Source organism: Molossus molossus, unplaced genomic scaffold, assembly GCF_014108415.1.
Source record: "Molossus molossus isolate mMolMol1 unplaced genomic scaffold, mMolMol1.p scaffold_m16_p_20, whole genome shotgun sequence".
Lineage (NCBI taxonomy): Eukaryota > Metazoa > Chordata > Mammalia > Chiroptera > Molossidae > Molossus > Molossus molossus.
The window spans coordinates 14,178,775-14,201,881 of NW_023425356.1; the positions used below are offsets into that span (position 1 = coordinate 14,178,775).

Consider the following 23,107-nt stretch of genomic DNA (forward strand, 5'->3'; position numbering starts at 1 on the left):
TGTGTTCAAATGTCTTTGTATGTTCTTCTTGCAATTGATTTCTAGTTTCATGCCATTGTGATTTGAGAAGATGCTTGATATGATTTCAGTCTTCTTGAACTTGTAGAGACTTAGTTTATGCCCTAACATATGGTCTATCTTTGAGAATGTCCCATGTGCACTTGAGAAGAATGTGAATTCTGTAGTTTTGGGGTGTAATTCTCTGTAGATATCTATTAAATCCATTTGGTCTAGTGCTTCATTTAGAGTCTCTGTTTCCTTGCTAATTTTTTGTCTAGAGGATCTATCCAGTGATGCCACCGGGGTGTTGAAGTCCCCTGCTATGATTGTATGGCTATCGATTTCTCTTTTGAAGTCCTCCAGAAGATTTTTGATATATTTTGGTGCTCCTATATTGGGTGCATATATGTTTATCAAGGTTATATCTTCCTGTTGGATAGATCCTTTCAGTATTATGCAGTGGCCTTCTTTGTCTCTAGTTATGGCCTTCATTTTGAAATCTAATTCATCAGATATAAGTATTGCTACCCCAGCTTCTTTTTCCTTTCTGTTTGCTTGGAAGATTTTTTTCCATCCCTTCACTTTCAACCTGTGAGAGTTTTTTGTTGTGAGGTGGGTCTCTTGTAAACAACATATAGATGCGTCATGCTTTCTTATCCAATCAGCTACTCTGTGTCTTTTTATGGGAGCATTCAATCCATTTACATTTAAGTGATTATTGATATGTACTTATTTATTGCCATTTTTGTTTAGGGTGGTTCTATTTTTCTTCCTGTTTCTCCTGCTAATTACAGCAGTCTTTTAACATTTCTTGCAGTGTTGGTTGGGTGCTAATGCATTCCCTTATCCTTTTTTTGTCTGAGAAGCTCTTTATTTGACCTTCTATTTTGAATGATAGCCTTGCTGGGTAGAGTAGTTTTGGATTCAGATTCTTGTTTTTCATGACCTTGATTACCTCATGCCATTCTCTTCTGGCCTGTAGTGTTTCTGTTGAGAAGTCAGCTGAGAGCCTTATGGGATTTCCTTTGTAGGTAACCTGTTGCTTCTCTCTTGCTGCTTTTAGGATTCTCTCTTTGTCTTGAATTTTTGGCACTTAGATTACTATGTGTCTTGGTGTGGGCTCATTTTCTTCTTCAGGGACTCCTATGATGCGAATGTTACTATGTTTCCAGTTGTCCCACAGTTCTCTTAAGCTGTTTTACTGTTTTTTAATTATTTTTCCTTTTGGTTTTCTGGTTGGTTGATTTTTTTCTACCCTATCTTCTAATTCACTGATCTGGTCCTCAGCTTCCTCTACTCTGCTATTTAGACTTTCCAATGTGTTTTTTATTTATGATGTGTCATTCTTCATTTCTTCTTGGTGGTTTTTATTTCCAACTGGTTGATTTTCAACATTTCTATGTCTTTAGTTATGGTGCTCATGTCCTTCCACATGCTGTTGAGCTTCCTCAAGATAATGGCTCTGAATTCTAGTTCTGTTAACTTGCTTAACTGCACCTCATCTATCTCATCTTTGGTAGAGGTCTCTTGTTCTTTCATTTGGCTTTTGTTTCTGTTTTTCACCATTTTGGCTATCACAGTGGGCTTTGGAGTCTGCCAGATTTTTTCTGTGGGTGTTGGTGTTCTGCTGTTTGTGGCTCCCTCTCCTGGGTTTGGATGAGGCCGGGAGGACCCACTTTAAACACCACTGTCAAGTCTTAACTTTCCTGGTTAGAGTTGCTAGCCCAGGGAATGGTAGTTATCCTCTAGCTTTTTTGCCTGGAGGCTATTAGTAGGGGTCACCTGAAGAACCTTGGTTTCTGAGTTGACTGAAAAACTTCCTCAGGTGCTCAGTGTAAGAGGATTTCTAGAGGGTGGGGCAGATGCTGGTTGTTAATGGGACTCAATTAGCATTTCAGTGGCCACCGGGTGGGGTTGACTCTCTGAGGGAGGGGCCGCTGCCTCTCCACAGGGCCCTGGGAAGGAGTAAGATGACCAAAGTCCTGCGTGGCTGTACTCGGCCAAAGTTCTGAGCACCCTCCAAATCCTGAGTGTCCCCACACAGTTCCAGTCCAGTCTGCCTTCCCTCTGCCAGAGCCCAAGGTGAATGGCTGCTGCCAATTTAGCCTCTGTCCAGGCTCTGCGCCGTGGAGCTGCCTGGGACTTTAACCCGAGGGTGCTGTTCCCAGTTAAGGGTGGCTGAGGCTGCGGCAGCTCCTAGCACCCAGCTGAGGTTGCAGGATCCAGCCCAGGCGGCCGCTGGTCCCAGCCGAGGGTGTAGCATCCAGCTGAGGTTGCAGGACCCAGCCAAGGTCACAGCACCCAGCCGAGGCGGCTGCTGGTCCCAACCGAGGCCACAGGCCCCAGCCGAGGGCGCAGCTTCCAGCTGAGGCTGCTGGTCCCAGCCGAGGCTGAGGTCACAGGACCCAGCAAAAACGGCCACTGGTCCCAGCCAAGGCCACAGGACCCAGCTGAGGGCGCAGCTTCCAGCTGAGGCTGCTGGTCCCAGCGGGGGCCGCAGGTCTGAGCTGAGTCCGCAGATCCCAGCCGAGGCCACAGCAGGTCCCAGCCCAGGCCACTGCGGACCGTGGGCTCCCAGCCCCCTCTCGTGTCCTCGCAAGCCTACCAGGATTGAGTCAGTGTCCCTCGTTACGTGGTCCTCCAAGCTGCCTTTCGGTTGCCCCTTCCTGACGATTTGTCTTTATTTTCGTTGTAATTTCAGTTTGGTCCTGGGAGATGGCCTGTGTAGCTTTCATTCACTCCTCCGCCATTTTTTCTCTCCTCTGGGTATTGTTTTTAACAAACTTGCCCAAGTCTTTGCCAATTGGCTTCTCAATCAGAGGGCTAGTAAAGCAGACTGGAATTATGCTGCTGTACATTGAAGTTTTCCATTGCTGTTCCTTCTTGTAGTCAGATAAGGACTTCTCACTGCCAAATGTGCTAAAAACAGTGGTCAAATCCTGACAGGCAAAGAGCACGAATTACTGAAGGTGGAATAAAGCTGGATCCGTACTGTTTTTTTTTTTAACTTGCCCTTTTTATTCTATGATTTATTTATAAACGTCTGTCCAAATTAGTAATCAATAAATAACATCTATATTGTCATTTACAGTGGCTACATGCTATACGATTGTATGTATGTATCACTATAGTTTAATCTATCTCCTGTTTGATAGGTTGTTTCCAGTGTTCAACTATTAAAAATGTAGCACTGAAAATACTTATATAGTCACCTTTGAGTGTTTGGGAGATAATAGTCTTGAAAAGACAATAAAAATGGATGATGACCAGTACCACTGTATCTATATTTGTATGATTCTCCCTCATTTTGGAGTATCTAATGGAGAAAAAAAGTAATCGTTACAAATTATTTGCTTTCTTTGTATTTTCTAATAAGTACTACTTATCTACAACTTTCTTTTTCAGAGTTACAGAATGAAAACTTAAAAGAATCAAATGAGAAGCATGATCATATAACATCAGAACTAGAAGATTGTAAAATGTCTTTGCAAAGAAGTGTGGTATGATGTGAAAACTGATTAGTGTGTGATAAGTCTCACACTATCCATCAGTCAACAAATATTTATTGAATAATAGTACTATGTATAAGGACCCAGAGCTTCAAACAGAGAAGATACAATCCCAGTCACAAAATGCTTATGGTTTAATAAGAGACATTGGATAAAAACCATATTAAAAATATAACTAAAAGATAAGACCAACAATGTGATTCAGGAAAAAATTGCTGTAGTAGTTCTAAGAATTGTAAGAACACTGTGGGCTGGATTGGCTAGGAAGTCTCCATGGAGAGATTGGGATTGTAGGTGGCCTTTGGAGGAATGGTGAATTGAAATAAGAGTGGTGTGTGGGGTGGAAGAGGAGAGCGAAAGGATAAAGAGGGACAGCAAATTACAAAAGCAGAGTGCAGCTTTTTTTCTTAAGGGCCTTGGATCATAGCTTTGTTTTGTATTTGATTTCATTTAGAGTACTCAAAAGACTTTAGAGGAAGATTTACAGATAGCAGCAAAAAAAATGTATCAGCTCATTGGAGAAAAAGAAGCTCAAATGGAAGAATTTAATAAAACTAAAGCTGCTCATTCATTTGTAGTTACTGAACATAAAACTACTATCTGCAATTTGAAAGAATTATTGACAACAGAACATCAAAGGTAAAAATATTTATTTAACTGAATAAAAATGATTTTCTTTTAATATTCAGTGCCATTTTCTGTTCATTGTCAACTAACTTGTAATTCTGTAACATCTGTTACCAAGTTTTCCTTTTAATATATAAACTTGGAGTACATTTTTAAAGTTTGTATTGGATAGGTAGGTATCCTAAGAAAAGATAGCAGGTATTGTCTAGGATTGTTCCCATGTGTACTTTGCTACAGAGTCAAGCTAAATAGATAAGCTGCTGATAAATGCTGATGCAGTAATATAACATATTTAAATTAAACTGGATTATTACTGGCTTCATAGAAATAACTTCCTGTGGGGAAGTGGGGTTTATTTTACTAAGGTCTGTAACCTTCTTTCTGATTTATAAAATTAGCAACTAATGGTACAAAGAAGGTACTCAAACATTTTTATTTAATTTATGGATTGATGAATTAATGAATATGACTAATTATAAAATGAGCTATTCATTTACATTTCATCTAAGTAGCAGTTTGTCTAAAATGTAAGTTAAAAACTTGCTGTTTTTTACTACTTTGTATTAAAGAAAAATTCATATTAAGCTGTGTTATGAGGCCTAAGTAATTATTTTTGTCCCATTAGCATTAGGGTTAATTAAGATGAAAGGAACACGTTTCTCTTTGAATTCATGAACTAGGCCTAGCAGTATTTCTTCTCTACTGCTTGTGTCTGGTGAAGGAAGAAAAGCTAGCTTTTCTAGCTCAGTTAATCTTACATATTCTTGATTAACCTATCTAGATTATTTAAAAATTTAAAAATTGCAAGTGGTCTTGGATGTCATCTGTTCCAATTAACTCAGTTTTATAGACAGGGAAACAGAAAGGCAGAGGAGTTAAACAAATTGCACAAGTTTTCATATTTATATTGTTCCTGAAGCAGAATTCAGTATAATAGTAGTTACGGACTCTATCTCGAAGTTCTAGGATGTATTAATTTTATTATAATAAAAAACTAAGAGATAAGTTGTGACCACAAGCTTTAAGGTTTCATATAGATTAATTAATATACAAATATGTATTTATAGTAGCAATATCTTATTTTGAAATGTTACACTGTCTGGCACAGAGTAGGTACTCAAAAAATGTTTAATAATGGAATGAGTGAATCTGTGCTGAGATATATTGTTGCTAAATTGCACCAATTTTAGTTACTAGATGAATTCTGACTAAAAGAATATTTTACATTGCAAACTAACAATATATTTTATAAGATTGGAAAAAATGGAAGATCAATTGAAAATACTTACCATGGAGCTTCAGAAGAAATCAAGTGAACTGGGTAAGATTTAGAGAATGATATGTGTACATGATAATATTAGCCAATTCTAAAAACACACACATTTCAGAATAAAATATAGTTTCTGCTCTGTCTTTTACCAATAGTGATTATTTGATAATTTTTGATTTTTCAAAGATAGAAAATGTAAACCTTAAGAAAGACTATTCAAATATGACTATTCTGTATTGTAGATTTAAGAGCCATCTCATTGTCTAAATTCAAAGTTTATTATTTAATCCTCTCTCAAGGATATTTTTCTATTTATTTTCAGATGGAATGGGAGGGAAGTAGAGAGGGAGGAATGGTGGGGGGAGAAAGAGAGTGAGAAAGAGAGAAACATTGATGTGAGAGTGACACAACAATTGGTTGCCTCCCGCATGAGCCTGACCAGGGCCAGGGATGAACTGCAACTGAGGTACGTGCCCGTGGCTGGAATCAAACCCAGGATTCATTGATCCATGGGCCGATGCTCTACTGCTGAGCCAGACTGGCAGGGCAACTTTTTCTTCTTTCATTTCTTCTTTCCTAGTGTCACTGTTTCTTTCTCTCTCTCTCTCTCTCTCTCTCTCTCTCTCTCTCTTTCTCTCTCTCTCTCTCTCTGTAAGGTCCTGATAGGTGGATTTTGGAAATTCTGGATCCATCCTTCATGCTTTACATTTTTTCTTATACTTTCTATCTTTTAGTTTTTTTTCTGGAGAATTTGGGGGAGAAAGTTTTTTGGCTCCCCCCTGCTAATTCATTCTTTACCTGTGTTTAATTTGCTATTTTTGAAATCTTAGTTGCCAAATTTAAAATTTCCAAAAGCTCTAGGTAATTTATTTCATGGATATAATATGCTGTTGGAACATACTAACATGTTACCATACTTAGCAAAATATCTGCTTCTGTTTGCTCTATTAATTCTTTCTCCTTGTATTTTTTTAAAAGTTTATTTTATGTTGTTGACATTATCACAGATGTTCCCTATTTCCCACCCTTTTCCTAACCCACCCCAGGCCTTCACCACACTATTCTCACCAACATTTTTATTTATTTATTTAATTATTTTTTTTATCTTTATTCAATGTATTACGGATGTTCCTCATTTCCCCCCCCATCAACCTCCTCCGCCCCACTCGCATCCCCCTCCTGCCTTTTCCCACACTGTTGTCTGTGTCCATTGGTTATGCATATAAGTTCTTTGGTTTATTTCTTACCACTCCCCAACCCCCTTCTCTTTGAGGTTTGTAAGTCTAGCAACCAATTTGTACTTCTTAATCCCTTCACCTTTTTCACCCATTCCCCCAAACCCCCTCCCATCTGGCAAACAACAAAATGTTCTCTGTATCTATGAGAATGTTTCTGTTCTGCCTGTTCATTTTGTTTGTAGATTGAATTGTTGATAGATATGTATTATTACCATTTTGTTTGTTTATATATTTTTATCTTTTTCTTCAAAAAGACCGTTCAACATTTCATATAATAACAGTTTGGTGGTGATGAACTCCTTTAACGTTTTCTTGTCTGGGAAACTCTTTATGTGGCCATCAATTCTAAATGACAGCTTTCTTTGCAAGATGGAGTAATCTTGGTTGTAGGTTCTTGCTTTTCATCTCTCTGAATATTTTTTGCCACTCTCTTCTGGCCTGCAGTTTCTTTCGAGAAATCAGCTGACAGCCTTATGGGAACTCCCTTGTAGGTAACTAACTGCTTTTCTCTTGCTGCTTTTAAGATTCTCTCTTTGTCTTGAACCTTTTGCATTTTGATGATGATGTGTCTTGGTGTGGGCCTCTTGGGGTTCATCTTGTTTGGGACTCTATGTGCTTCCTGGACTTGTATGTCTGTTTCCTTCACCAAGTTAGGGAATTTTTCTGCCATTATTGTTTCAAATAGATTTTCAATTTCTTGTTCTCTCTCTTCTCCTTCTGGCACTCCCAAGATGCGAATGTTGGCTCACTTGAAGTTGTCCCAGAGGCTCCTTACACTTTCCTCATTTCTTTGGATTCTTCTTTCTTTTTGGGTATTTTTCATTTCCTTATATCCCAAATCGATGGTTTGCTTCTTGGCTTTACCTACTCTACTATTGAATCTGTGTAAATTATTCTTTATTTCAGTTAGTGCCTCCTTCTTTTCTGACTGTGCATTCTTCATTTCTGACTGCTCCTTTTTTATGCTCTTGAGGCCCTCACTAAGTTCGCTGAGGTTCTCACCAAGTTCATTAAGCATCCTTATAAGCAGTATTTTGAACTCAGCATCTGTTAGGTTGCTTATCTCCATTTTGCTTAGTTCTTTCCCTGGGGTTTTGTTCTGTTCATTCTTTAGGGACCTGTTTCTTTGTCTCCTCATTTTGGCTGCCTCCCTGTGTTTGTTTCTGTGTGTTACTTAACAAGAGGTATCGGGCTATCTGAGACCAGATGCTGCTTGTTTGAAAGAATTTAGGAAAACCTGAAGCAGGATCCAAGACAGGCCAATTCTATGGTAAAGCAACTGGCAACAGCTTGGGTGGGCCTGAAAGTTGGGTGGGCTAGGGCCTCAGGGAATCACCAGGGCGGGGCAACCAGTATGAGCCAGGGTGCTGGAGTCCCAGATATGGTGGTTGTCTGCCGCCCCAGGGAAGGGCTCACCAAAGGAACAAAGGCCTCTGATAGCACATTTGTCCCGGAGAAAGCACCCTCTCCAGCCCTCCACTGCCAAACAGCTCAGTTCTTCCCTGTGTGTGTCTGGCGCCCCTCGAGCTGCCTCCCCTCCAAGCTTAGAGGGAGTGAGTCCGAGTAAGTCCGTGTGCGGGCTCTTTAAGGGGAGCTGCCTGGGGCTCTAGCTGCCTCATCCTCCCTAAGCCTCAGTTCCTGCTGGTTTTTCCAGCCAGAAGTTATGGGGACTTCTCTTTCTGGCACTGGAACCCTGAGCGAGGTGCCTGGTGTGGGACAGGGACCCCTCAGTCCTCAGGGAGGACCTACCCAGCCGAGGTGTCCTTCTGATTTTTATTCGCCACACGTGAGTGTGGGACCAGCCCATCTGCCTCTGCCCCTCCTACCACTCTCGATGCAGCTGCTTTTTTAATTCCGTAGTTGTAGGACTTCCATTCAGCTTGATTTCAGGCAGTTTTGAATGATGGTTGTACTGTAGTTTAGTTGTAACTTTGATATGGTTGTTGGAGGACATGATACTGCGTTTACCTACACCGCCATCTTGACTGGAAGTCTCCTTGGATTTTATTTTAGTTCTTTTTTTTTTTTTTTTTTTTTTTTTTAGTGGCAGGAGAACAAACTTTATTGAACCCCCAGCTAGTTCTCTTTCTCCTGCACAGTCTTGGTTCCCCGTAGACGTCCAGTCCTGCGAGCAGCAATGAGACCCACTTTGCGGCCAGCAGGGGCATCTCTGCGGATGGTGGAGGGTTTGCCAATGTGTTGGTGGTTGCCACCTCCAAATGGATGCTCCACAGGGTTCATGGCCACACCCCGCACTCGTGGCCAGCAATTCCTCTTTGCTTTATACTTGTGGTAGGCACGGCCTGCCTTCAGGATAGGCTTGTCAATACGGCCACCTCCGGCCACCACACCGACCACAGCTCTGTTGGCAGAGGAAATGACCTTCTTGGAGCCTGAGGGCAGCTTCACTCGGGTCTTTTTGGTCTCGGGGTTGTGGGAGATGACAGTGGCATAGTTTCCCGAGGCTCGAGCCAGCTTGTCCCGGTCACCAGGCTTCTCCTCCAGACAACACACGATGGTGCCCTCAGGCATGGTGCCCACTGGGAGCACATTGCCAATGTTCAGCTGAGCCTTCTTGCCGCAGTACACGAATTGGCCAGTGTGGATGCCTTCGGCGGCTATGAACAACTCCGTCCGCTTCTTAAACCGGTATGGATCCCGGAAGACCACCTTGGCCAGGGGCGCGCCGCGGCCGGGGTCATGGATGATGTCCTTCACGATGCCCTTAATGTAGCCGTGCCTCTCTGCGAAGTCCACGGCGCGCAGACACGCGGCGCCCTTGCGGTGTTTCACGTGCGCACGGAACACGGAGCCAGCACCCTTCCTCTGCCCACGAATCACGCGGCCCATGGCGGCACTCTGCTATTCAGCCTGGCCGAAAGAGCTATTTTAGTTCTTTTCTTAATTGAATTTGGTTCTTCTCTTTCATGATTTTGCTTTTCTTCACTAACTGTTGATTCTTTTTTGTGTTGATCCTCATCTGAGGACATTTTTCCATTGAATTTTAGATAGTGGAAGGGAGGGAGGGAAGGAAAAAGAGACAGAGAGAGAGAGAGAGAAACATTGATGTGAGAGAGACACATTGATCGGTTGCTTCCTACATGAGTCCCAATTGGGGCCAGGGATTGAACCTGCAACTCAGATATGTGCCTTTGACAGGGAATCAAACCCAGGACCCTTCCGTGTTAGGATCGACACTCTAATCACTGAGCAACACTGTCCAGGGCTGATTGTTGATTATGAAATGTTTGCTCAACTAAGTATTTGAGAATCCATCTTCACTCACATGTATATTATAATCTGTTTCATCTGATTAGAGGAGAGAGATGGGAAGTGCTGTAAGGAAGGGTAGGCTTGGTTGCTTGTCTTCTAGGTATAAGGGATGTTTATCTTGCTTAGAGATCATGAGCTATGTGGGGCACTGCCATGTTTCTTTGGCTCCAATTCTCAGAATCCTCGAATTAACCTGAGGCTGTGTGGCGGAAGATGTGGTCACTTGGTCTAGCTGTTCCACATAGCCTTCATTAAATGAATGTGGGTTTTACCCCCACATAGAATCCTTAACCCTTTGGGCTATTAATGGTAATGTGTTGTTTTTTAAAAATTTGTATATATATGTGTGTGTGTGTATAATTTTTTCTTCTTTCTAAAACAATTATGTGATTGGGGATGAGAAAGAGTGCGGAGACATGCTAGTTTTAGAAAATTACTGTTTTTCCATTGATTTTTAGAGAGAGTGGAAGGGAGGGAGGGAAGGAAAGAGAGAAAGAAAGAAATATCGATATGAGAGAGACACATTGATCGGCTGCCTCCTGCACACCCCTACTGGGGATTGAGCTCACAACCTGGGCATGTGCTCTGACTGGGAATTGAACTGGGACCTCTCAGTCCATGGGATGATGCTCAATCCACTGAGCCACACTGGCCTGGCTGGGCTGGAAAGATAGTATAATTCATTAGTTTAATATTGAATTCATGGAAGTATGGAAAGAAAAGCATTGTAAAGCATTGTTATTTAAGGTGACAAGAAGGAAAGGTGTCAGGAAAGAAAACAGGAAGGTTCAGGAGTTAAGAAACAAGAAATCTAAATAATGCAAGATCTTGAAAATCAAAAGGGGAGAAAAGGGCTAATAGTTTCAAATGCCAGAAAGTTGTACAATTATGAGGACAAAGAATTGCACCACAGAATGGTTATGGATGATTTTTTGGGGCAGGGGGGTACGTGCCTTTAGCGGAACCAAACTCGGTACTCTCTGGCCTGCAGGCCAACACTCCAACCGCTGAGCCAAACCGGCCAGGGTGGTTATGGATGATTTTTGAGCTAGGCATCAGTTAGTTCTGCATGAGGTTAAGAAATTTGTAGATAACAAACAGGAATTTGTCTGCCAAGCAAAATGGAGATTTGTCTGTAGTATGAAGGGGCAGAAAGGTCAATCAGATCCTTTTTAAATAGATATTTAGTTGTGATGAGGGAAATGAAAGATTCCTGAACAGAGAGTCAGTGTATCTTGTTATAGCAATTAAAGTATCAGAGGAGGTGGGAATGTTGAGATGTAGAGTATAGTGGTTTGAGTTAGCTGGAGTCAAGTGGATTACTTCTTTTAAGTTTGGAGTGAAGACTGAGGCCAGATGTTTAGAGGAGGATGATGAGTTGGAAGTAAAAGCACACATATGCTGAATGACCACATTCCAAATACAGATCGATTGCTTATTTTGTGCTCATTTGGTTGTGGAATTAACTTTATAGAAAAGAAACATTATTAATACTTATTTTTGTATAGTTCCATTTGGACTTCCGCTGTGCTTTAGGGCAGCACTTTTCAACCTTTTTCATCTGATGGCACACATAAACTAATTACTAAAATTCTGTAGGACACCAAAAATTTTTTTTGTAGATCTGACAAAGGTATAATTTTGATTCATTCACACTGGATGGCCATTGTTGTATTGGCTGTTGTCATTTTTTTATTTGACAATATAAGGAAAAAGAGGTCAGTGTCCCTGACTAAATAGTCAGGTATTGCATGTTTAAAAATGTCTTGCAGCACACTGGTTGAAAATTACTGCTTTAGGGTACTTTAGTTGCATTAATCTGTCTCTTTTAGTTTTCCCCTTTCAAATGGTATTATTCACATTTCTCCTCTCCTACTCTTTTAATCCAGTTTTTAACAGATTTATATTCTTTTGCTTACTTTAGAAGAGATGACTAAGCTTAACAATAACAAAGAAGTAGAACTTGAAGAATTGAAAAAAATCTCGGTAAGTATTTAGTTGCTCTTATTTTAATACATAGGAGGACGTTTTTCCATTTTTTGTTCAGGTAGGGTGGGAGGGAGAGAGAGGGGGAGAGAGAGGGGTGGGGGGTGGGAGAGAGAGAGAGAGAGAGAGAGAGCGAGCGAGAGAGAGAGAGAAACAGAAACATAGACATGAAAGGGACAATTGAGTGGCTGCTACCTGCACAACCAACCAGGGCCGGGGACAAAGTGTAACCGAGGTACACGCCCTTAGTGGGAACCGAACCTGGGTCTCTCAGAACCACAGGCCAATGCTCTAACCGCTGAGCCAAACTGGCCAGGGCTCTTTTTTTGTTTTAAATCCTCAGCTGAGGATATGTTTCCATTTATTTTCAGATAGAGTGTGAGGGAGGGAGGGAGAGAGAGAAACATTGATGTGAGAGAGACACATTGATTGGTTGCCTCCTGCATGACCCTGACCAGGGCTTGGACCAAACCGCAACTGCATATGTGCCTATGACCAGAATCCAACTCGAGAGTCTTTGGCCTGAGGGCCACTGCTCTAATTGCTGAGCCAAGCGGCCAGGGCTATAGTAATAACTTTTCAAATCCATTGACTTAAACTCTCACACTATTGCTATTTTATGCTAGTTTTTTTAGATAAAATATTAAACAAGTACATTGGCCTGGCCAGTGTGGCTCAGTGGATTGAGCATTGTCCCATGGACTGAGAAGTTCCCAGTCAGGGCACATGCCTGGGTTTCAGGCTTGATCCCCAGTAGGGGCATACAGGAGGCAGCTGATAGATGTATTTCTCTCATATCAATGTTTCTCTCCCTCTCTCTCTAAAAATATCAATAAAAACATATTAAAATTTTTTTTTTCTTTATTGATTCTAGAGAGGAAGGGAGAGGGAGAGAGAGATAGAGACATAGATAAGAGAGAACATCGACTGGGCACCTCCTGACTGTTGACCCATGCACCGAGAGGTTGCCGGTTTGATTTCTGGACAGGGCACGTGCCCGGGTTGTGGGCCAGGTCCCCAGTGGGGGACATGCAAGAGGTGGCCAGTCGATGTTCTCTCTCATCAATATCTCTCTGTCTCAAATCAATAAAGGAAAATTACTTAAAATAAATAAATACATAAAATAGGCAGTAGTGGATTTGGCCTGTGGGCTTTGTTTGCTGACCCTTGGTTGTCTAGAACGTTGAATTCATTGTGAGCCCATCCTGATTGAACGATGGAATTTAAAACCATTTCATAGGAGAATGATACTATCCTTAAATATTTTAGAATAGTTAAGAGAAAAGTTAGGGAGTGATGATAACTTCAAATATTTACCAGTTGTCATGTGAAAGAGGAATTAGACTTCTGTGTGATTAAGGAAGGCAGAACAATGACTACTGCAGGAAAGTTATAGTGTAGCACATTTTTTTGCAATATAAGGATAAACAGGATTGATAGATTAGTGAATAACTAATAAATGCTAATAAATTGGAGAGATTTATGCATAAATTAAGGTTCAATTTCAAATGACCTGTATGATTTTTTTTTTATAAGAAAATTCCGGGGCTCTGTCCATTAATCTTGTTATCATACTGGGTTTTGGAATTAATAATGACAAATGTTTTCTTTATTTATTTTTAAAATTTTTATTGTTGAATGTAGAATGTATTACAGATGTTCCTCATTTTCCCCCCATTGACTTCCTCCTCCCCACTCCCTCCCCACTCCCTCCCCACTCCCGCCCCCCTCCCACCTTTTCCCACACTATTGTCTGTGTCCATTGGTTATGCATATAAGTTCTTTGGTTTATTTCTTACCAACCCCCAACCCCTTTCCCTTTGAGGTTTGTCAGTCTAGCAATGAATTTGTACTTCTTAATCCCTTCACCTTTTTCACCCATTCCCCCAACCCCCTCCCATCTGGCAACCAACAAAATGTTCTCTGTATCTATGAGAATGTTTCTGTTCTACCTGTTAATTTTGTTTGTAGATTCCATTGTCAATAGATACGTATTCATTGCCATTTTGTTTGTTCATATATTTTATCTTTTTCTTCAAAAAGACCCTTTATCATTTCATATAATAACTGTTTGGTGGTGATGAACTCCTTTAACTTTTTCTGGTCTGGGAAACTCTATATGGCCATCGATTCTAAATGACAGCTTTGCAGGATAGAGTAAAGACAAATGTTTTCTTTAAGAAAAGTTTAGCCAAAGAGAAACTCATAATTTCTCCACAACTTTAGTTAGGCACTTTGATTATTTTGAATATGTGTGTGATTTGGTTGTCATGACTTATTAATGTTTTTAAATAGGCAGAAAACCAAAAGCTTTTAGATGAAAAGAAACAATTTGAGAAGATGGCTGAAGAATTAAAAGGAACAGAACAAGAACTAACTGGTCTTCTTGAAACCAAAGAGGTTTGTTGGATACATTTTTCTTTTACATATTTTGTTAGTACAGATTTACAGAATAGATTATGGTATAGACATTAGCTTTGTGGAAGTTTTCTTTTTAAATTATGTGTTTCCGCTACATTTAATACGCTAACAATTGATTTAAAAACATATCTAGAAAACCTCCATATTATATATAATGTGGTAGAGAAAGGTCAGCATTTAAGGTATTAATAAGTATGTACACAATACCATGGCTTATAACAATTACATTTCTTGATGCTTTGAGTATTTCTTAATTAATACATTTAAAAGTTAGCCTTCATTAAGTTAAGTTCTGTTTTATTATTATTTTTTTAATCCTTGCTCAAGGATATTTTTCCATTTTGATCATATAGAGTGGGAGGGAGATAGAGGAAGAGAGGGAGAGAGAGAGGAACATCGATGCAAGAGAGACACATTGGCCCTGGCCGGTTTGGCTCAGCGGTTAGATCGTCAGCCCGCCAACCAGAGAGGCCTGGGTTTGGTTCCCGCTAAGGGCATGTACCTTGGTTGTGGTTTGTCCCTGGCCCTGGTTGGGGTCTTGTGTGTGCAACCACTCGAAGTGTCTCTCTCACATCAATGTTTCTCTCTCTCTCTTCCTCCCTTTCTCCCTCCTAATCTATCTCAAGATAAATGCAAAAATGTCCTTGGAAAAAAAAAAAGAGAGAGACACATCGACTGGTTGCCTTCTGCCTGACCCTGACCAGGGCGGGGGCCAACACTCTAACTGCTGAGCCAAACCAGCCAGGGCAAGTTAAGTTCTTAGTTTACAGTAGTTTTTATAGTGCTCATGTTATAATTTTAGAATGTCTTTTATTTGAAAAAGTATGTTTTTAGTCCATAATAGCATTATATTATAACTATATATGTTTTTAGATTTTTTTCTTTATTAATTTTTAGAGAGAGAGGAAAGGAGAGGGAGAGATAGAAACATCTATGAGAGAGAACATCCATTGGCTGCCTTCTGCGTGCCACCCCACTGGGGATCTGACCCACAACCTGGGGATGTGCCCTGACTGGGGATCGAACTGGTGACATCTTGGTACGTGGGTTGATGCTCAACCACTGAGCAAACTATCTTTTTATAATAGTAATAACAGCTTAGTTTTTAAGATGCTGATTTCATTAATTAATATATTTTTTCTGCCCTGGCCAGTTTGGCTCAGCGGTTAGAGCGTCAGCCTGCGGTCCGGAGAGACCCGGGTTCGGTTCCCGCTAAGGGCACGTACCTCGGTTGCAGTTTGTCCCCGGCCCTGGTTGGTCATGTGGGTGGCAGCCACTCGATGTGTCCCTTCACGTCGATGTTTCTCTCTCTCTCTCTCTCTCCCTTCCTTTCTCTCCCTCCCACTCTATCTGTACAAAAAATGGAAAAATATCCTCGGGTGAGGATAAAAAAAATATATATATATATATATACATATATATATATTTTTTCTTACTATAGCATTTTATGAAACTTTAAAAAATATGTTTTTATTGATTTTGTAAAGAGAGAGGAAGGGAGAGAGAGATACAAACATTGATGTGAGAGAAATAATCAGTCAGCTGCCTCCTGAATGCCCCCTACTGGGGATTGGGCCCACAACCCAGGCGTGTGCCTGACTGGAATTGAATCAGGACTTCTTAGTTCATGGGATGACCTCAATCCACTGACACATACCAGCCAGGCAGTAATATAGCATTTTAATGGAAATTAATTACTTGGTAGAGTAAAAGTGATAAAAACATTGTATAGTGTGTAAATATAATTTTACTGGTTGAGCTTCAGAATATCAAGATGGGATTTACTTATATTACATTTGTCATTACTCATTGTTTTAAAATTATAATGGGTATGGCATTGAATCTACTTATATTTTTAAAATATGTTAAAAATTCTAACATATTCTTACCAGATTTTTGCCAAATATATGACTTATTTGCATAGACTGACCAAGCTTTTTAAATGAGAAAGTTGTAAAACCATTTGCTGTGGTTATACATGTTTATTTTTCAGAAACAAGTACATGAATTGGAAATACAGTTAACTGCCATTGTGACAAGTGAACAACATTATTCAAAACAGGTTAAAGAACTGAAAACTGAGCTTGAAAATGAGAAGTATGTTTTCTATCTTTCTATAAAATAGCTATGTATTCAGTTACTAAGTTTCCTGATATTTAATAATAAATTAGTAAATTATGTTCAATATTTATTTGAATGGACTTAAAGTTATATTTTATTCCTAAAGATCAAAATAATTTATCAATTTCATTGCTAAGGGAAGTACGTATCATTGACATAAAAAGAGTACATGACAAAGTTAAGAACTGCTTAAGATAAATATATTACTTGGAGATATTTGGTTCCTCAGGAAGAAAAAAACAATCATTTGCCGTTCTAATTAGTTATTTTGGTTGTTTTGCTAAATTATTTCATAGGTTTGTATTGATGAAATGACAAAATACAAATTCATTTCTTGCATTGTCCAAATAAGATATTTAATTGAATGATTTACCTATTCAACAAGTTTAATTTTGAGAGAAAGTGAGACTTATTATTACAGAGAAATAAACTCAAGTAGCCAATCTAGTGGTGAGCATTTTTTGTTTTTGGTTGCTTCTTAGATCTAGATAAAAATGTGAAATAAGCAGTTTACTGAGGATCTTGTTTCTTCCTTTGCAGCTCCCATTCCCTGCTTTTGATACCTTTTCAACAGTACTGTTTTAGGGGTTCTGGGTAAAATTCATATATTAACCAATGCTTGCAATAAATAGACTGATTAGTTGTACTTTAGTATGATTTTGTTAGCCTTGATATATTTTCTTTTTCAACCTTTCATTTTTTAATGAAAACTTGAATCTACTTTTTGATGAACTTCCAGTATCAGTAAAGTAGTAGGAGATAATAAGTGCTCCTGAAATCATTCCATAGAGCCACACATTCCCCTTCACTTAAAATTGATCCTTGCTGCAACTGATAACAGCAGTAATCTCTCTTCCAATGTAGAGCATTCGAGACTTAGTAAGAGCAGTTTAATTGTCTGCACAAAGATTAAACCTCGTTTCCTTTATTTTAATTTAAAATAAGTCATCCTCATATACTAACTATTTAAGTCAAATCATCAGAAGTTCAAAATGATTTCTAAGATACAGTCTGTTAGAAAAGTTATAGAAAAAATAAATTATGTAGAAACATATGGGGGTGATGGTGTGGGAAGCATGCAAGGGAATAATATAACATCTTGAAAAATGTATAGAAAAATTTCAAACATGTATAAAGTAGAGGGAAATATGTAATGAACTAGCATGCACCTATCACAGAGCTTCAGAAATTATTAGTGGCCAATCTTACTTAATTTATACCCCCAGCCCTTCCCTGCTTTCTCCTAAGATTATTTTGAATTATATTTTACATCATATAATTTCATATTTAAATATTTGATATGACATGTTTTTTAAAAACAGGCTTAAGAATACTGAACTAACTGCAAACTGCAACAGGCTTTCACTGGAGAACAAAGAACTAGCACAAGAAACAAGTGAAATGGCCTCAGAACTTAATAAACAGCAAGAAGATATTAATGTGAGTTGAAAAAAATCACCAGTAACTTACCTGTAAAATTAGGGGGTTAGAATAGATGACCTCTAAAGATTCTTTCAGCTTTAAAAGTCTGATTATCTTAGAGCTCATACTTTGTTTTAGACGAATAATATACATACTGATCTTAGATGGTGATAATGAGCAACAGAATTAGAGGCTATCCAATGATAAAGTTAATCTAATTTTAAGCATCAAGATTTGTATAAAGTGTTTATTCAACAAGTATTTATTAAGTAATTCATATGAGACACTGTGGACGATACAGTGATGAATAAAAATATCCCTCCTCTTTAGGAGCTTATAACTCAATAGAAAAAACATGCTCAAATAACTTAAACAAAATAATAGTATGTATTGTTTTGGGGACAAAGTGTTCCCATAGGATCACTTTTGCCTTGGTGTAAGAGAAGGCTTCAGAGAGAATATAGCACTGATTTTAGCTTAAAAGATAATTATGAGTTCAGTAGGTAACAATGAGTTGAAATGCATTCCTTGAAGCCAAGCAATATAAACAAAGGATACATCTCAAATCATCATTGGGAAACAGCAAATAATGCTTGTTTTGTTAGCTGCTAAATAGAAATTGTTAGGGGAATAAAGTCTGGAAAAGTAGTGTGGAACTATACAAGTTAGACCATTCTCCTACGTTATATATAACTAAATGAATTTTATGCTGACAGATAAAGGTCTTAGATATTAATTTTATTTTTGTTGAAACAGGATAATTAATATAAACAATATTGATTATTTCTTAGAATAGCAAAAAGCAAGAAGAAAGGATCTTGAAACAAATAGAAAATCTGGAAGAAACAGAAACGCAATTAAGGCAAGATTAATGATTTGGTGGCCTCTTTTGCCTGGCAAAAGATTTTAGTATTCTTTTCTGTTAACTTGTTACAGTTAGATTAAACTTATGTTGAATATAATATAAAGTAAAAAATTAGATTTAAATTACTGCTTTGGAATCCTGCATAAAAATAAAGTTGTAATAATGTCTATTTTATACTCAGTATTGGAATAGTGAGATTAGACATAGACATTAATTTTAAAGCATTATAAGCTTTGTGATATTTATAGCTTATTAACTAAGAAGATAAATTAATCATATGCCAGAAAATTTAAAAGAGAAATAAACATTTAATATTATTTTAAGCATTATCCATGTTTCTAGGGGTTTTCACAGTTATCTACTTTAATGCCTGTATACAGTCAGTCAAGTGGATATAACATGTTTTATTTTTAATCCTGTATATGTTTTGGATATTCACATTTTACAGTTTTTCACTCAGAAATAATATTGTAGTAAACATCTTAGTACATACAGATCTTTTCCTTATTTTGAATTTGATGGGATACATTTCAAGTAAGTAGAATTTATTGAGTCAGAGGAATAATTATTTTAATGACTTTTTAAAAAAATTCTCACCTGAGGATATTTTTTTGTTTATCTTCAGTAGAGTGGGAGGGAGGGAGAGAGAGGGGGAGAGAGGGAGAGAGAGACAGAAACATTGACGTGAGAGGGACACATCGACTGGTTGCTTCCCTTAAAACCCTGACCAGGGCTGGGGAACGAACCGCAACTGAGGTACATGCCCTTAATAGGAGTCGAACCTGCGACTCTTTGGTCCTGGGCTGATGATCTAACTGCTGAGCTAAACTGCCCAGGGTTATTTATTTATTTATTTATTTATTTATTTATTTTTACTTCTCACCCAAGGATACTTTTCTATTAATCATCAGATAGAGTGGGAGGGAGGAAGAAAGAGAGAGTGAGAGAGAGAAACATTGATGTGGTAGAGCCACATCAACTGCTTGCCTCTTGCATGACCTGACTGGGGCTGGGGATGAACTGCAATCGAGGTATGTGCCCTTGACCTGGATCGAACCTACAACTCATTGGTCCGAGGGTCAGCGCTCCAACTGCTGAGCCAAACTGGCCAGGGCTGACCAGGGCTATTTTAATGACTTCTGTTTTGTTTTGTTTTGTTTTTTGCTGTTCAGATAGAGTGGGAGGGAGAGAAAGAGAGAGAGAGAGAGAAACATCGACGTGAGAGAGACACATTGAGTGGTTGCCACCCACACGACCCAACCAGGGCCAGGGACAAACTGCAACCGAGGTACATGCCCTTAGCGGGTACCGAACCTGGGTCTCTCTGGACTGCAGGCTGATGCTCTAACCGCTGAGCCAAATAGGCCAGGGCTTTAATGACTCTTGATAGTCAAATGGTTTCTAATAGGTTATATCTGTTGTAACCAAGCAATACAGCCAATATTGTATGAAAATACTGGTTCTAAAATGTTTTAATTAGTTTTGGGTATTATCATTAATTTATTTGATGATATAATAGAAAAAACAACAACTTATTGTTCTTGTCATTTGTCCTTTTCATTTTTTGGGGTAAGCATTAGAATTTTTCATGTTTGTTTGCTAGAATTCCTCTTTCTAAAATTTCTTATACTTGTTGCTCACTAATATTTTGAAGTCTTGTTTTCTTACTGATTTAGTTGAGCTTTAAAAATATATTAATCTTTTATCTTGTTTTATTTACAGCACAGATTTTCTCCAACCTGTTGTTTTTCTTTCACTTTGCGTAATTTTTTGTCATACAGAAGTTTTTTAATACTGTATTATATTTTTCTTTGTAATTTTTTGTTGTTGCTATTAATCCTCTCCCAAGGATATTTTTATATTGATTTTTACATAGAGATAGAGAAGGAGGGAGGGATGAAGGAAGGAAGAGAGAGAAAGAGACATCAATGTGAGAGAGACGACGATTGGTTGCCTCCTGCATGACCCCAACCTGGGCTGGGAATTGAACCCACAACCCTTTGGTCCACAGGCTGACACTCCAGCCACTGAGCCAAACCAGCCAGGGCTATAATTTTTCTCATTGGTTTTGTACTTAGAAATTTTTTCCCTGTCTGAAATCAAATATCGATCTTTTCCGTGGTTCATTTTAAAATTGATACTTAATCTTTTTCTTTCTAAAAAAATTTATTATTGACAGTATTACAGATGTCTCCCATTCTCCCCCTGCCCCCATTTTGTCCCCCTCCACCTAGCCCCTGCTCCCTACCCCAGGCCTTCTCCACACCATTGTCTGCGTCCATGGGTTATGCATATATGTTCTTTGGTTAATCTCTTTCTGTTCCCTGCTCCCCAACCCCGAGATCTATCATTGTGTTCCATGCATCCATGCCTCTGGATCTTTTTCTTTTTGAAATAGTAAAACTATTTCAAGAGATCAGTTTACTTCTTTTTTTTTTTTTTATAGAGTGGAAGGGAAGGTGGGTGGAGGGAGAGAGAGAGAGGGAGGGAGGGAGACAGACATTGATGTGGAAAAGATGCATGGATTGGTTGCCTCCTGAACAACCCTGACCTGGGTGGGGGATTGAACCTGCAGCCCAGGTACATGCCCTTGATTGGGAATCAAAGCCATGACTTTTCAGTTCATGGGCTGATGCTCTAATCGCTGAGCCAAATCAGCTAGGGTAATCAATTTACTTGTTAACACAGCTATGGATCTATGACCTGGATTTTGATATGCTGTATCTTTATGTTTATTATTTTATAAATAACCCGTTTTTGTGTTTTAAGTTTTTTTTATTAATTTATTTTTTTTGGTTGTTTTGTTTTTTAGAGAGAGAGGAAGGGAGAGGGAGAGAGAGATAGAAACATCAATGGGAGAGAGAAACATCCATTAACTGCCTCCTGCACATCCTCTACTGGGGATCAAGCCCACGACCTGGGCATGTGCCCTGACAGGGAATCAAACCAGTGACTTCTTGGTGCATGGTATGACAATCCACTGAGCCACACTGGCTGACAAAGTTTTCTTTTAACCCATTAGTAATTTAGATGATTTCCAAACATGTAGGGGCTCTTATTTGTACTTACATTCTGAACTATTTAAGTTTTTATTATTTTATGTTTGGTTGGAGATTGTGGTCTTTAAAACTTGACTTGCTATTTTAAATTATTTGAGATTTTCTTTAGACCCGATATACCTCCCTAATAGGTTTGTTTGAGGATTATACGAGTTAATGTGAAAAAAGTGCTGAGTGCAGTACCTGGCACATGATTTACTATTTTCCAGATTTGGAAAGTCATCTTTTGTCATACTTCTAATGATGGCTTTTGTCTTCTTTGCTCAATTTTCTTCTTCAGAAGGTACCTTCCATTATTATATATTTGACCCTTTTTACCCACTTTTTCTCCCCCCCACCCTCCCTTAAAATTTTTTTATAAGGATAATACATGCTTATGGTTCGAAATTCAAAGGGACAAAGGAACACACAAGGAAAGAAAACTACCTTTTTGCCTTTGTCTTTGCTATCCAGTTTCCCTCCCCAGAGGTATCACTGTTTCTTGTGTATGTTTCCAAAGACACTCTATTAACATATATAAGGATATATATGTATGCATATATATGTCATGTAATATCTCATTAAAATCTACTTGTGTCTATGTATTTAATTTATTTAAATAAACTTATGACTATGTCTTAGAATGATGACTGAGAAAACAGTAAAGTGAAATCTTGACTTAAATTAGAAACAAGTATTTCTTTCCTAGAGTTTTTAATAGATAAATGACTATAAGAATCCAGATAATTGCAAAATAAATGTATAATTTAAATATAGGAGTGAATTGTGCCTAACTGGTATTAATGCATGAAAAATTACCCAGAAAAATGAAAATAAAAACCAACAAAGTTTAATAGTCAATCATTTTAGAAATTCAGAAAGGGAATAAAATGAAATTATAAATGTTATCTCAATGTCACTCTTCCATTTCCTTTAAGGAATGAACTGGAATCTGTGAGAGAAGAACTAAAGCAGAAAGGAGATGAAGTTAAATGTAAATTGGACAAGAGTGAGGAAAATGTGTGTTATATTTAATAATAGATCATGTCACAAAATTTCAAATCATAAAAGCAATACCATGTGTCTAAAAAAAATAAAATGAAGTACACTGTTGAATAAATAACTAGTTATCTAGGGACTGTTGTAGGCTGTTGACCTGTAAAATATAGGCAGAGTTAGGTTATTTTGCTTATATGGTTTATATCTAGACGAAAGAGTGGTATAATTCCTAACTTTTATAAATGCTCAGTATTTAATGTTGATTTACATTTTTAGGTTAAATATTAGGCTCATGCTTTAGTAATATCAAATATACTGATAAATTGAGTAATAAGTTT

At 38.4% G+C, this 23,107-nt stretch overlaps 2 protein-coding genes across 3 annotated transcripts in view; one reads left to right on the forward strand and one right to left on the reverse strand.

The window, feature by feature from the left end:
- The window catches only part of SYCP1 (synaptonemal complex protein 1), a 111,085-nt gene that overhangs the window by 42,464 nt on the left and 45,514 nt on the right, over window positions 1-23,107 (forward strand). For both annotated transcript variants that reach the window (XM_036272419.1, XM_036272420.1), the window contains exons 12-20: window positions 3,406-3,500; window positions 3,964-4,148; window positions 5,390-5,457; window positions 11,842-11,903; window positions 14,199-14,303; window positions 16,318-16,421; window positions 17,768-17,885; window positions 18,659-18,729; window positions 22,709-22,790. In XM_036272419.1, coding sequence (XP_036128312.1) covers window positions 3,406-3,500; window positions 3,964-4,148; window positions 5,390-5,457; window positions 11,842-11,903; window positions 14,199-14,303; window positions 16,318-16,421; window positions 17,768-17,885; window positions 18,659-18,729; window positions 22,709-22,790 — 890 coding nt within the window. The remainder of the gene's footprint in view (window positions 1-3,405; window positions 3,501-3,963; window positions 4,149-5,389; window positions 5,458-11,841; window positions 11,904-14,198; window positions 14,304-16,317; window positions 16,422-17,767; window positions 17,886-18,658; window positions 18,730-22,708; window positions 22,791-23,107) is intronic.
- On the reverse strand, window positions 8,694-9,523 carry LOC118637216 (60S ribosomal protein L8-like). Its single transcript, XM_036272421.1, has one exon. The coding sequence runs from the start codon at window positions 9,492-9,494 to the stop codon at window positions 8,721-8,723; it is 774 nt and encodes a 257-aa protein (XP_036128314.1). The 5' UTR covers window positions 9,495-9,523; the 3' UTR covers window positions 8,694-8,720.

What these genes read in the sequence shown, in the direction of transcription:
- LOC118637216 (XM_036272421.1), bottom strand. Translation starts at nt 9,494, where the DNA reads ATGGGCCGCGTGATTCGTGGGCAGAGGAAGGGTGCTGGCTCCGTGTTC.